The sequence below is a fragment of the Neophocaena asiaeorientalis genome, unplaced genomic scaffold (genome assembly GCF_003031525.2).
Source record: "Neophocaena asiaeorientalis asiaeorientalis breed wild unplaced genomic scaffold, Neophocaena_asiaeorientalis_V1.1 scaffold31, whole genome shotgun sequence".
NCBI classification, from domain to species: Eukaryota; Metazoa; Chordata; class Mammalia; order Artiodactyla; family Phocoenidae; genus Neophocaena; species Neophocaena asiaeorientalis.
Window position 1 is genome coordinate 4,985,493 of NW_020175320.1, and position 14,068 is coordinate 4,999,560.

Here is a 14,068-nt window from a genome sequence, read left to right on the forward strand (position 1 = left end):
TGGTATGGAAGCATTTCAATATTGTCACAACTGGTAATACTGCACCAGTGCCAACCTGCTGAAAAATAACTCTGTGGAAATCTTCTGAACTCCAAATATGCCATCATGCAGAAGCAAACCAAGACTAAACACATAAGTTATGTGACTGAGTAAGCAATGCAGAAGCAATATGCCCATTTTAGTGCTCAATGATTGGCTATGACTATTCTAATGTTAATTCGGCTGAGGAGCAGATGTTAGTCAGTGCTTTTCAAATGTTTAACCCATTCCCCCTACGACATGTTCACATGCTTCTCTATCACATACAGAATGATGAACCATTTCAGGCGAATAACTGTGATAGCTGAAGTCTCAGTGATCTAATTCTTAGTGTATTTGATAACCACCGACTAAAAGATTTCCTGCATCATTCAGTGGGCACATAATGGACTACCCCTCAGCACTGTACAGCACACCATAAAAACGACACATCTTAAGGATTTACTGTAATAATATTGCACAGTGATTTAATATGTTTAGTTTTTCTCCTTAACAAGTGAGTTAGATGAAAAGTGATTTTTAAAGCACCATATTATTATAATTTAAAATTACATAAAAAATAGAGAAAATATTTTTCTTTTTAATAAGCCTCCATGTTATGTAAGCAGACTATTCTTGGAAAATATTTGGAAATTATGTAGAGCAAAAAGAAAAACCAGAGAAAGTGCTAAAAACTAAATATGTGATTAAAAACACGTATTTGAAGAAATATCATGGCACAATTTTTAACCACAGTTATAAATTATACGTATTCAATTAACGTTTCAACACTAGATTAAAATAGCCTGTTTCACAAACATAGACTCTGCGAAACAGTCCAAGCATCTCTCATAGTACAATCTTCATTCCTTTTTTGATTTATAATGAAGTGTTTTATTTTCTAGATAACCACAAACTGAAATTAGTAAAGTGGGATTATAATAAAAAGAAGCTAAGAATAATTATATTTTGAGTACAATAAGAATATCTCCTGTCATTCATCTATATAATATATATGCTTTACTTCCTTTAGGCACTCATATAATTTTGCTTTTCTAAATTAAAACATCATATTGACATACACTAATAGTTTTTTTTTTAAAAAAAAGATCATAGGGAGTAATTTTGCTTTCCTTGTCATTAATAAAAATGCATCGCATTCCTTCCTCAGTAGGCCCCTTCCAATCTTAAGAGGTAGGAGATACCTCCACTCCTCATTTTGCTACCCAAAGGGAAACAAATTCTCAAAATGTCAAAAGCCTTAGTTACTCCACAGATAACTAACATTTTAATAACAAGAAATTGTACTGGGAGTAACTGGAAAATAAAACTTAGAACTGACATTTAAGTTGGGGGCTACTCACCACTCCTGGCTCACAGTTGTAATAGCAATGCTTGGAAGTGTCACCAAAGGAAGCGTGGTCGGTCTGGAAATGCCATCTCCCTCAGGGGTCCTTGCCCTTCCGCTCTGTCTTTGGGACAGTGGTGGCAACTGCAAGTTTCCTGAGCAACACCTTCTCCCTCTCCAGAGGTCGATCCCAAGTGTGTTACTAGAAGAACTGTAGGATTTACTCAAGTTGCATTCAAAATAATCTTTAACATTCTAGAGGAACCACAGGGAAAGAAAAAAGAGAAAAAGAAAATGAAATTCAAATGTTTAAAATGATGCACGATGGAGTAAAATAAGAAGCTAAATGATCAAGCTGTCACTCATAAAGTCCTGATTCATTATCTCACAATCAGAATTGAACACTGACGTCAAAAGCTTAAGAGAAAACACGTAGGCACAAGGGGCTAATTCTCAAATTTTAAACACATTAGTTGCATAGTCTTGGTGATCTTCAGGACTGTTGATAATATTTTCCAGTTAGAAGCATGTGGATTGCAGGGCTTTTTATCTTCTTTCTCTTTTTTTAAATTATTCTTTTTTTCTTTCTCTTTTTTAACTTGCTAAAATGAAAGCTTTTCATAGAAAATATATTTTGGACATCAGGGTTATCATTCTGCAACACGGGAACAAACTATACTAGCTAAATTATAACATTTCTTGTTCAATGTTTTAAAGTCAATACATTTTCTATCTCAGGCCAGCAAGATACTCATAATTGTGGGTAACCGGGTAACTGACTTTTCCTATTCTTATAAAAGGTCTCCTCAGAGTTGAGGGGATTTGGGGGTGGGTTTTTTTTTTTCTGGTCAAACATATAAGAGCTTAGAAAAAGAAGAATATACTTTATCTGGTCCTGAATTGAACTGCCATGTGTTCAATATATGCCCTAATGCTGACATGAATGAATACTTGTGAGAAGATAGAGGCATTGTATTATAACCAATAATAAGAGTTATTCATTCTTCCTATATCTCTTGGTGACTCTGGTTCCTGGTACTGTGGGGAGTGGAAGCCCCAAAAGAACCTCTGCCTGCATCACCATTCATACCGGCTTAAAGACAAGAAATGTTACAGCAATGCAAGTAGCCACTGATAGCAACTTGGAGTTTAAAAGTTGTAACTGTCACTCTCCAGTCGTATCTTAGGCAATAATGGAAGTCCTAACACCAGGCCAAGGTCTCTCACCTGGAAGTCATTCTGTAGCCCTAAAAAGACAGGTACTTCCTACTAGCCCTTCAGAATAGACTTAGGAGAGCCTGGGACTAGACTGCCTTAGGTTTAAACAAACTAAAGTTCTCCGCCCACCACTCCTCCACCCATCCCTATACTAGTTCATACAAGGATAATTAACTCAAGTTTAAGGGTCTAGCTGGGTTCATTCAACAAATATTTTCTGCACACCTATTAAAGTCTTGCTCTGTGCTACTTAAGAAAGGATACAACAGCAAAAAGAGACAGAACCTGGATTCTAGTGATTATGCTTATCTCATCCATGCAAAACCACATTTTCATGATGAAAATCTGGGCATGAATAGGGCTGACAATTTTCAGGGGCCCCACTCTCTCCACCTGTAAATGGGATATCATCATATTTTTTGTGCTTGACTTATGGTTTTGGAATACCACTTATTTAAAATTCAGTAGAACCACAATTCAGTAACAGGAAGGAGACAAAACAATTTACAATTTTCCAGAGTTTGAAATATTCTGGAATGTGGCCAGTGTTTTACTGTTTAGTAACTGGTTATATTAAATCTACTGTAGGCCTAGCACTTATATGTGTGTGCGTGTGTGTGTGTGGAAGGAAGTCTTAGGAGAGACAAAGTCTTCCTAAAGAGATTCAAGAACAAACCAAAAGTCAGAACTTTTATAACTCAGTTTGTTCCAAATATTCATGTAAAGAAAGCACTGATTATCTGGAAAGCAAAGCAGTGTTTCTTGTATGGGTGGTAAAGCATATACTTTACCACCCATACAAGAAACACTGTACCAAAGAACAGAAAGGAGGATGTCACTTAGTTAAACCACCAACCACAATAGTCTTATAATAAAGTTATTGGATATTTTTCCTCTTTTAGAAATGGAAATATTACCAGCCAGGTTTAATTGCAGTGAATAAACTAAATGGGTATTTATTTGGTACTTGTTATTTGAAAAGTAACAAAGTCACACCTATCACAAAATATATCCCATACTGACTTGCCAACAAGCTTGAATTTACAGATTTGTAGCCATTCTTTGAAGAATTTGTTTCAAAAGACCTCAGTTAATGTGCAAATGCATTGCCACAAAAGAGCTTAATGGAATAGCTTTTTAGAAATTAAGTTAAATACTAAAAACAGTAACATTGTTATCCAAACACATTAACCTAAGTTGAGTTATTCATAATTACCTCAAACTTTCTAATTCATACTCATAATTACTGCCCCAAATTTGCTAACATCCTCAAAGGCAAAATCTAATTCAGTCAATTCTAAACTACTGAATTGGTGATCTTGGACTTATTTTCCTATTTTAATCAGCATGATACTGGCCAACTACACCACACATCAGATCAAAGATGTGGGGGGAAAAAACATTAATTTGAATGTTACTTTTGGAAATCACACTGTTCCCTTTGCCAGAAACTCTCTTCCCCCAGGTCTTCACAGGGCTCACTCCCTCAATGCTTATATGTCCTCACTGTCTATATTTCCTCTCTTCATGTTATCCTTCTATGAACACCTATTGTCACCGTCCAACCATTTTTTGCCCCCTGACCAGCTTCATTTTTCTCCACAGCTCTTATCATAGCTGGGATTATTTTATAATCTATTGATTGATGTACGCCCTCCCCCCTAGAATATAAACTACAAAGGGACAAGGACTCTAATCCCTAGAACCTAACCGGTGTGGAGTGTATAATAGGTGCTAAATTAATATTAGGTGAATATTTAAATCACTGAGTAACTGTTTGTTGAGCTGAAATAATGAGAATATAATAAAATATCCTTGACTTAAGGGTGAACCTTTCTTCAGAGTGTGGTATGAAAAAATATAATATCTGCCAATTTGCTTTTGTTGTAAGGGAAGAGATACTGTGTGTAACATTTGATATGATCTTCTGTACTATACTGGAAAGGTTGAGGTGCATGGTGAAAAGTTTTAGGTTATGATTGTCCACCAGAAATAAAGTATAAGCCACAAATGGGAGCCAAATGTATAATTTTAAATATTCTAGTAGTCACATTAAAAAAGTAAAAAAAAAGGAAACAGGTGAAATTACTTTTAATAGTATATTTTACTTAGCTTAGTATATCCAAAATATTGTCATTTCAACATGTAATCATATCAAAATTATTAATAACATATTTTATATTCTTTTCTATTTGTACTATTATGTAATCAAAATCCAAGATGTATTTCACATTTACAGCACCTCCCCATTCGTACTAGTGCTTAACAGTCACGTGTGGCTAGTGGCTACCATGTCGGACAGTGCAAATCTAGGTAATAATACTAACCCCACCAGTCTAGGTGGGCTTAGTATTCTTCAAATGTGCTTTTCTTTTTTGTACATTCTTCTATGCAACCTTCCCTGTCTTTTGATTGTGGTAACCATTACCTTAGAGAGGATTAGGATTATTACTGCAATGATAGAATGAAAAGGAAAAAAATCATTGATCATCCTTTATAGACAGGATGCATTGCTTAGTTTTATTCTTCCAAAGAAATAGAATCTGGAGCACACAGTATACAAATAGTATTATGGGACAACCCCAAGCTTTTTTTTTTTTAAGAGAAACAGAATTTCCAAATTCCAGAAGTTTCCCCTTAGATATCCTAACCAGAGCATGAAGGTCTGAACACAGCTTTTTACCACTGGTACTGAGGACTTAGAATATGACTTAAGGGCAGTTCCCTTGTAGTCAAGGAGCAGGGAAGGGGGAAAGAAGAAAAGGAAATATGGCACAGGCGATGAGACTAGATCACTAACCAAGTGTCTCAACACAAAAGAGTAGAAAAGGCAATGGCAAAGGAGTGCGCTTTGGTGGGTGAGAGCCTCATGGCACAACTAAGTCTCACTCTGCATTTGCGGGTCCTAGAAGTTCTTACAAACCCAGATAGGGACAGAGAAGGAAACTGAGAATTAGCCTCAGCTTGCTCTTCAAGGGGTTTTCCGCAGCATAAGGTAAAGGGACCAGAGGTTCATGGGGTGAGCAGCCCAAAGGTAAGGGCTGCACAGAAAGCAAAGCTGAGTCTTTTAAACAATCAGAGCTCCACTGAAAGGTTAGGTGAAGAGCCCAGGCAGCAGGGGAGAAGGTCAAATTTACAGCGAGCTGAGAAGGTCCCCTGCTCAGGCTGAGAGCACTCATCACCTTTTATACCTACCATGTGCCTAAGCACACTGGATCAAGGGCAGAGACTGACAACCAAATATCTGGGGAAATGAGCTATTCCTCAATAGGACAACAGTAAGAACCAGTGGAAATACAAGACAAGGACAATACCACACACCTGTGACTACAATGTCAATTAATGTTGTTTTCCCACTTGCCTACATGGAAGGGAAGGAGTAAGAACTTGGAGAAATACTCATAAACTGGGCATTTACTCAAAAGATACCAGTTTACATTATTAATTACCAAGTTCAAGTTCCTCCCAGCCCCTCCCCCATCTGTGAAATAGAAGTTTAACAAGATGAGCTATTACAGACAGCAAGGAAAATGACTTATTTTTCCTTCCTCCCTCCCTTCCTTCCTTCTGCACATCTGATTAGTGGCATATAATTTTTGGCTCAATGTCCTGAGTAAACACTGGACAATTAAAAACACACTAATGGGGGACTGGTCAATTGAAAGCAAAAAAGATAATATCAGCTGACCAAGAGGCAAAGCTATTAAAAATGATGAGTCTACAGACTTCTTCAAATGACCCAGAGCAGAGCTTCTCAAATATAATGTACATAGGTAGTCAGCCTGGGACTTACGTATATTAAAAATGTACTTGGTACATAGTAGGTCCTCAAAAATATTTGTAAAATGAGTAAATCAAAGAATATAATTAAATGTTAAAATCCTTAGGTTTCAAGGAAAGCTTTGGGAAGGAAATGCGGTTTCTTTTTAGCCTTAAATAATAAGTAGAATTTGTTTAGTGAAGATAATGGAAATTTACATATGTACATTATGTACATATGTAATCACCTTGGGAATAAATTCTGAACTTTAGGTCTGAGAGATGGTTCTGAAATTCTGCATTTCTAATAAATACATAGGTGACGCTAGTGCTGCTGGTCTGAGGCCCACACTTGAGCCAAGTCCTAGAGGATGGGTTTCAAACAGCTGTCAAAGACCCCACCATAGGAGATGACTCAAGGATCAGCTGAACTTGGATAAAAGTGTGCAAGAAAGTCATCAAGAAATGCAAACAGGGGCTTCCCTGGTGGCGCAGTGGTTGAGAGTCCGCCTGCCGATGCAGGGGACACGGGTTCGTGCCCCAGTCCGGGAAGATCCCACATGCCGTGGAGCAGCTGGGCCCATGAGCCATGGCCACTGAGCCTGCGTGTCCGGAGCCTGTGCTCCGCAACGGGAGAGGCCACAACAGTGAGAGGCCTGCGTAGCGGAAAAAAAAAAAGAAATGCAAACAGGGTGAAAAGAAAAATTTCCACAGATTGGTGGTTTTGTAAATGAAAATCACAAAGCTCAAACTGAGCCCATCTCCAAGCTGCAGAGAGGGCAGTGTGCCTGCTGCCTAGCATGCAGAGTGTTGGGTCCAAGGGCTGGCAATGTCCAGGTCACAGAAGCACCTAGAGGCAGTGGTACTATTAGACAACCTTGCCTGCCCTTGGAACAGAATTATGGAGTGACTTCTTTATTGAGCAAAGAGTGGGTGGAATCGGCAACTCTGATGTTTGGAACTTACATCGTCGGCCGTCACTGTCATCACACTCCTGCTTTTCTTCATTATAAAGGGGAACAGCAGCCCCTTTTAGGGTGTCTGTTATTCAGTGCAGCTTTGCTGACAATTTTTAAGACCTGCAGGGGAAAACAAGACACACACAAAAAAGAACAGCTCGGTATCCTTAAATACAAATAAGTAGCTTAGTCGTATTCTCCACACTAATATTTGAATGTACACAATGCACGTGTATAAGTAAATATCACAATTTACCAAGCCAATTAAATCTACCATGTGAGGAAAGAGGTTCACAAAATGCAAAAATCCAAGACATCAGTGCAAAGATATTTGAGAGGAGAGAAAAAGAATAGAGGATAACAATTAGGCTCCCAAATAATCAATGATCCTTAAGAATACAGAAATAATATGTATTAGTGAAAGGCTTTAAACTTACAAAGTACTTTCCCATATAATATTTCATTTGATCCCCATAACAATCTGTGAGATTATTTTCATCTATTTTTTCTAATGAGAGAACAGAGGATCAGAAAAATAATTGGGCCAAGGTAACAGAGCTAAAACATGGCAGATTTAGAATTTAATGAATATGATCCATTGATACTCTTGTCAAAGAAAACAGGAAAAGAAAGAAAACCAATACAAAAATATGCATGACCAAAAAAAAATCTTAATTTCAATGGTACCATCAGTTTAAACCTCTTACACATATAAGTACATAGGCAAGTATTCATCACAGAGAATTTTAGCAACCAATAGTTAGAAAGAGCTAGTATTCCCTGGTTTAAATCACACAAACTTGGCCATTCTGAAGCAGAGACACTGCAGTTCATGACATTTGTTTTGTGTAGATCACTGGAAGCCACTACAGCAACAAAGAACCTCAAAAACGTTACCAAAATTTAAGGATGCACCCCACTTGTGCCAGCTCCAGAGGAAAAAGAGTCACTGGTTTATGAACACTCAGGGTATTAAAACAGGCCCAAGTTTAAAGTTCAGACATACAGTAGTCTAAAAGAGAATATGAAGAATTCTGAGTTTGCAGAATTGAACTGGAAAAGGTACAGTATAGAAACCATTGAATCCAAGAAGCGTTGGTCCACATGGCGGATTCTCAAGATCTTAACATCAAAAATGGCCTGCATCGATGCTGAGCTCAAGAAGCTCCTATGTTTTCTCACTCTGTACATTTAAAATTCTTAATACATGCCTGATTTGAAAAGTCTGCTTCTCGAACATGAAGATATATATAGATTAAGAGCGTGATGGAATTGTAGCTATGTGACTAGGAATACTAAGTAGTGGCATTGTCCCATCACCCAGGAAACCAGGGTTGAATTTCTAACACATAATTTGATGACATTATGCAGGAGTTGGCAGTGAAACTGACAGAGTGGATAAGAGAGTGAGGGGAGGGAGAAACTTTGCCTTTATAAGTCTTCTAGGGAGAGAACCCCACAGGCCTTTCAGGTGTTCAGTTCAATATGCCAAGGAAAAGAATTTCCTCAGCATACACCAAGGAATGATTACAATTACTGAACTCCTCTAACACTGACCAAAGAAGAATAGGCAGAATTTTAGAGCTTTTTACTCAAAGGCTGCTTGAAACTTAACAAAAGTCGACAAATAACAGGCATTTTATGTTATGTTCAGTCTTGAGTGCCTCTCTAAGGCCAAACCTGAAAAAAAAATGTTTATACTCCTAAGCAAAGAAAAAGCAAGATTAAAAGATGTAAGTTTCAAATGCAGGATATAGGATTAGATATCCCCAATCAGAATAATTCTGTAAAAATATGAGCATAGAAAATTACTAAAGAAGCTGTGTAAAATTAAAACCGTGAACATTATATAAGAGTTATTGGAGGTTTTTCTTTCTTTTTCATATTTTCCAAATGTTTGTGATGTATTCTTTTCTGAGCCAAGAAAATGATCCATTTTGCTTGGCAGGAAATGCACTTAAAAATAGGATAAAACAACACAACTGGAGTAAAAATCTCTAGGCTGTCTTCAGCAGGGAGAAACAAGGATCAAGTTTCCCCAGCAGAAATGAAGAGTAAGACCTTAGCTATAGCTTCTTAGACGTGAACAAGGCATTCTAGGATCCAGATGAAGCTCAATGCAAACCCAGCCCTCAAGAATTTTAGGTCTAGTCTGGCAGAGAAGACTTACATATATTAAATGTGCACTTGGTACAGAGTAGGTTCTCAAATATGTTTGTAAAATGAGTGAATCAAAGAATATAATTAAATGTTAAATGCTTAGGTTTCAGGGAAGACTTTGGGAAGGGAATGACGTTTCTTTTTAGCCTTAAATAATAAGTAGAATTTGTTTAGTGGAGATAATAGAAAAGTATATGGTGTGCAAAAATATGGGAAAGAATTTAATGTACTAAGGGTGTGACACATGCAGGAAGATGCCATGCTAAGGAAATTTATGGCAGGCAGAAAGACATGTTCCAGGGTAACATCAGTAGATTTGGGGCATGCAACAGTATTTTTGTGAGGTCTTAGCCATGAAAATAAACATGCTTTAAAACACTTTGAGTGTGAGAGATGACTGGATAAATTCATGTGCCTCCAAGTGGGAGCATGTCCTGGCTAGGAAAAAGCAAGATCTCAAGTTACAAGGAAGTTGTCCAAATGTTCTACATTTAAAATATATTACTTTGGTGGCGCAGTGGTTGAGAGTCCGCCTGCCGATGCAGAGGACACGGGTTCGTGCCCCGGTCCAGGAAGATTCCACATGCCGCTGAGCGGCTAGGCCCGTGAGCCATGGCCTATGAGCCTGCACGTCCGGAGCCTGTGCCCCGCAACGCGAGAGGCCACAACAGTGAGAGGCCCACGTGCCGCCAAAAAAAATTAAAATAAAATAAAATGTATTACTTTTACATTCAGAAATAAAACCCAGCATCCATTATATATTGGGTTGGCCAAAAAGTTCGTTCGGGTTTTCCATAAGATGGTATGAAAACCCGAACGAACTTTTTGGCCAAACCGATAAAACCAAATAAAAGAGAGGAGAGATTGTTTTCTAGATAGTTTACGTTTGCCCCTCAAGATCCACTCCAACACCTTCTCCATCCTGGCTGTGCCCTAGGAGGCTGGTCCTCACAGACTGAGTCCCTCTGGCTCCTGGGAAGTGCAGCAGGAAGACAGGAGGAAAGAAAGGTTCCTCTCTGTTGGCTAGAGTGTAATAGTGGCAAAAGCCCTCTACTCTAGATCACAGCTCCTGTAGTCACCCCTCTCTAAGGAGATAGGTTTCCCTGGGTTCCATTAACTACTGTCTCCACTTGACCCTTCAGACATAAGGCTGGTAGCAACTTTCTACCGTTGCTAGCCTCATGGTGCTGCATCATGCCTTTGTGGTTATCCTCAACCCTGTCCACACCTTTTGTAAATAGTACCTACATTAAATTCTCTTTCACTCCCTGTGCGAGTGCAAGCTGTTTCCTGCTGGGGCCCTGACTGATAACAGATTTGCTCCAAAAACTTTACAAAGCCAGAGGGCAATTTTAAAATATCTTCCCTCAGTGCCTCGTACAGCGACTGACACAAAGCAGAGTCTCAATAAATAACTGTTAGAGAATGAATAAGTAAAATCTAGTTGGAGTTCTAGAATGGTTTTATGGCTTTTAGAAAAGAAGGTCAGCAGGCATTATCTCACATTGCTTTTGTGAGGCAGAAATAGTTTTATGTCATCACTCATGGGTGGCAATGGTGATTCTGTTTGGGAGTTCAGAGAAATGTTATAACATGTTTAATATTACATTGTTATATTATTGTATTATACTATTGTTATATAATAGTATACAATATAATTTAACATTATAATATATTGTGTTATAATATTATGAAATAGAAGAATAGAGATTATATATGCCATGTTCTTGCTGATTGCTAGTGTCAGTTGCCTTTTGTTTAGGCTAACATGGATGGAAAAATTATCTTGTACCAGTTTATAATATACATATAAGAGTTCAATTATGTTTCATTAGAGCAGCCAACCAAATAAGGTGGGCACAATTATCACAACAGGTGAGGGAATCAAGTCTCGGAACAGTAATAAAATACGCACAAAGTCACACACTCTGCTGGTTCAGACTAGAACTTTATTTCTAAGGCCAAGTCTCTTAACCAATCACTATGCAGCTGATTGGGTCTTATTCACATCTTTTCAAGGTAGAAGTGAACAAGTGATTTTTATTTATTTTTCTGATACTGGAATACAAGTTAAGTTTTTTGGAATCATGCTCCCTAATCATGTAAGGACAAAAAGCAGTAATTTTTAAAAGATACTGACGTTTTTAAGCGCCTCAAATTTAAGGCAAATGTAAACAAGAGAAGAAGTCAGGCTCTCTTAATTTGAGATTATTCTTCCATTAGCAAAATTTGCTTCTCAATATGTAGAATGCCATTTGGTTCATTAAAACAAAGTGTTTCTAAGAATTTCAAAGTTATGAGTAAGTATGATGACTATAAATTCCATTCCTGGCATATATGAATAGTTTTCCTGTGGTTTTATCTTTCACCACTTAAAAGATGCTTTTAAACTTATGTTAATCTTTCACAACATTCTGTTATTTTCTAAGACTACAGTATTCTTCATATAATTATGTATTTCCCTCTTTCTCCACAGAGATATAAAAGCTAAAATGAGGAAAAAGACCCTGACTGACTGCTATAGCTATAGTGTAAATTTCTCCTTTGGCAGGTTTCAGTTATCAGTACTAGTAATCCCTGATTGACAGAAAGTTCAATGAATAATGATAATCATTCTAAAATCCTACATTATGGATATAAACCATGATGAAATGACCAAACCCTGAAGAGATGAAAAAAATAAGGGTAATACTTTGAGTTATTAAGAAAGTTGTTTTTTCCAGTTTAAAGATTGCCCTTTATTCTGAGATGATGTTCAAAAAAGTTTCATTTTGTTTTTTGTATAACTGATTTATTGAACATTCTGCACATGTTTTAAGTTTTCTCTAATAACTGTTTTCCATCTGCAATGTTATATCTCTTTCCTCTTCCTTAACAGCAGCTCAAATTGAGTCCATAACTTATAACTGCTTTAAATCCCATCTCCTTCCCTTTCCTCTGCTCAGTGGCCAGGATCTGTGGGGCCACTTGGTGGCCGGTGTGTAGGACTTGGAATGGCCTGAAGGAATAGTCTACTCTTTTATTCCTCCTCCCTCCTCTTTTCTTTAGGTTCTAGCTGTTTCCACACTGCAGCAGAGTGGAAGAGTTAATGAAAAGGAAAGTCTTCGTATGTAACTGGGCATTTAATTGTAGTCCTCTGTTAAGTGTCATTGCTCCTCTGACAAAAAGAGACTGTATATTGATGCCCTCTCTAAGGCAGGTGTCCAAATGCTGGCTCTCTTCTTAGGGGTAAGTAGGAGCTTTCACTGGGAAAAAAAAATAACTTTTCTCATCTCCTCAGCTCCCATCCCCACTGGTACACATTGAAACTCTTGTTGGTAAGGTTCCCTTGAGCAAGTCTATTCTTCTGATTAAAGGAATGACAAGATGGCTCAATCCACAATGTCCTTATCCAGAATAAGCTCAAGCATCCTTGTTACCCCAAGTGGCAAAGGTTAAGCTTCTTTGCTGCCATCTCTTCTCTCTGCCCTGCTATCTCTCTCCATTTCCCCTTTCCCTTGCTCAAGGGGACATAAAGAACCAATCAGAAATTCTTCTGCATAAATGATCAATGGAGAAATGAGACACTGTGTCAGTTGTTTTATCATTGTCTTTCAGACCAAAGCCAACATTCAGTTACTCTGCTCTGTGACGCTGGGGTTGAGACACTGCAAACCGTATTTCACAAATTCTCTTCCCAGCTGGCTTCCTTTCAGTGCTGACAACAGGAATCGTGAGGAGGAAAGTGCAAGAAGAGAGTTGGAGAGAATGGACTCTCTTCCTTTTATCAGGAGCATAAACAACACTGGCCCTCCCTCCAGGCAGACCCAGAAGCAGCCATAAAATACCCCATCAGATGTCTGCTCACTAGCTTTGAAGTGAGCAGAGCCAACCCTTGGTGGTTCTAGCTCCTAAGGTGGTGACCCCTCCTTTCCACTGCTAGACTCTCATAGTACTACCTTCCCTTTCTCCCTCAGCACTAGGAGTGGTAGCTGCTTCACTAATCTCTGTGTTACCTGGCTGGCCTGTTTTCACTTTCATTATTCATATTTATGTAATCAATTTATTATATTACATCCCTTTTGTTTCCCTAAAGTACATAGAATCTAACCTTCTTTTTATTGACGGCACCCCCAATCTCTAGAAGTGGTTCTTCATCTTCAGTAGGCCAACAATTCACCTCCCCAACACCTCTTCACATACCATCCTACCCCCACCCAGAGTCAGTTTATATGAGGACTGGAAGGTTGCTGGGGTGATGACTGGTGTCAGAACCCACCTGGCTCCCTCTCAGAGGGAGCTGCCCGAGCACTTTTATATACAGCTCTCCTTGGAGAATGTGGGATATTTGGATGGCTCTTGGTCCTCTGTTTAGGGTTACAGTCCCCATTTTTTTAAACAGGGAAAGTCCTACTCATCATTCTTTCAGATATGAAAATGTCCATTTTTGAGATGATGATGATAATGTAATGCGGCATGAGCATTTCTTTCTTCTGTTTCTTAATGGCCTCAATTGAGAAAATTAGACATCGGCAATTTCTATGTCATTCCTCTAGTTCTCTGGAAATTTCACTGATTCATAAAGTACAAATGTCTAAGAACCTCTTTACTAGACCGGTGGATATTA

General features: G+C 38.2%; 1 protein-coding gene across 1 annotated transcript in view; it reads right to left on the reverse strand.

The window, feature by feature from the left end:
* Positions 1–14,068, reverse strand: part of PDE4B (phosphodiesterase 4B) — a 601,255-nt gene that overhangs the window by 467,031 nt on the left and 120,156 nt on the right. The window contains exons 2-3 of the mRNA XM_024765581.1: positions 7,310–7,422; positions 1,383–1,621 (exon numbers count right to left, since the gene is read on the reverse strand). Of these exons, the coding sequence (XP_024621349.1) occupies positions 1,383–1,621; positions 7,310–7,351 (281 nt within the window). The 5' untranslated portion in view covers positions 7,352–7,422. The remainder of the gene's footprint in view (positions 1–1,382; positions 1,622–7,309; positions 7,423–14,068) is intronic.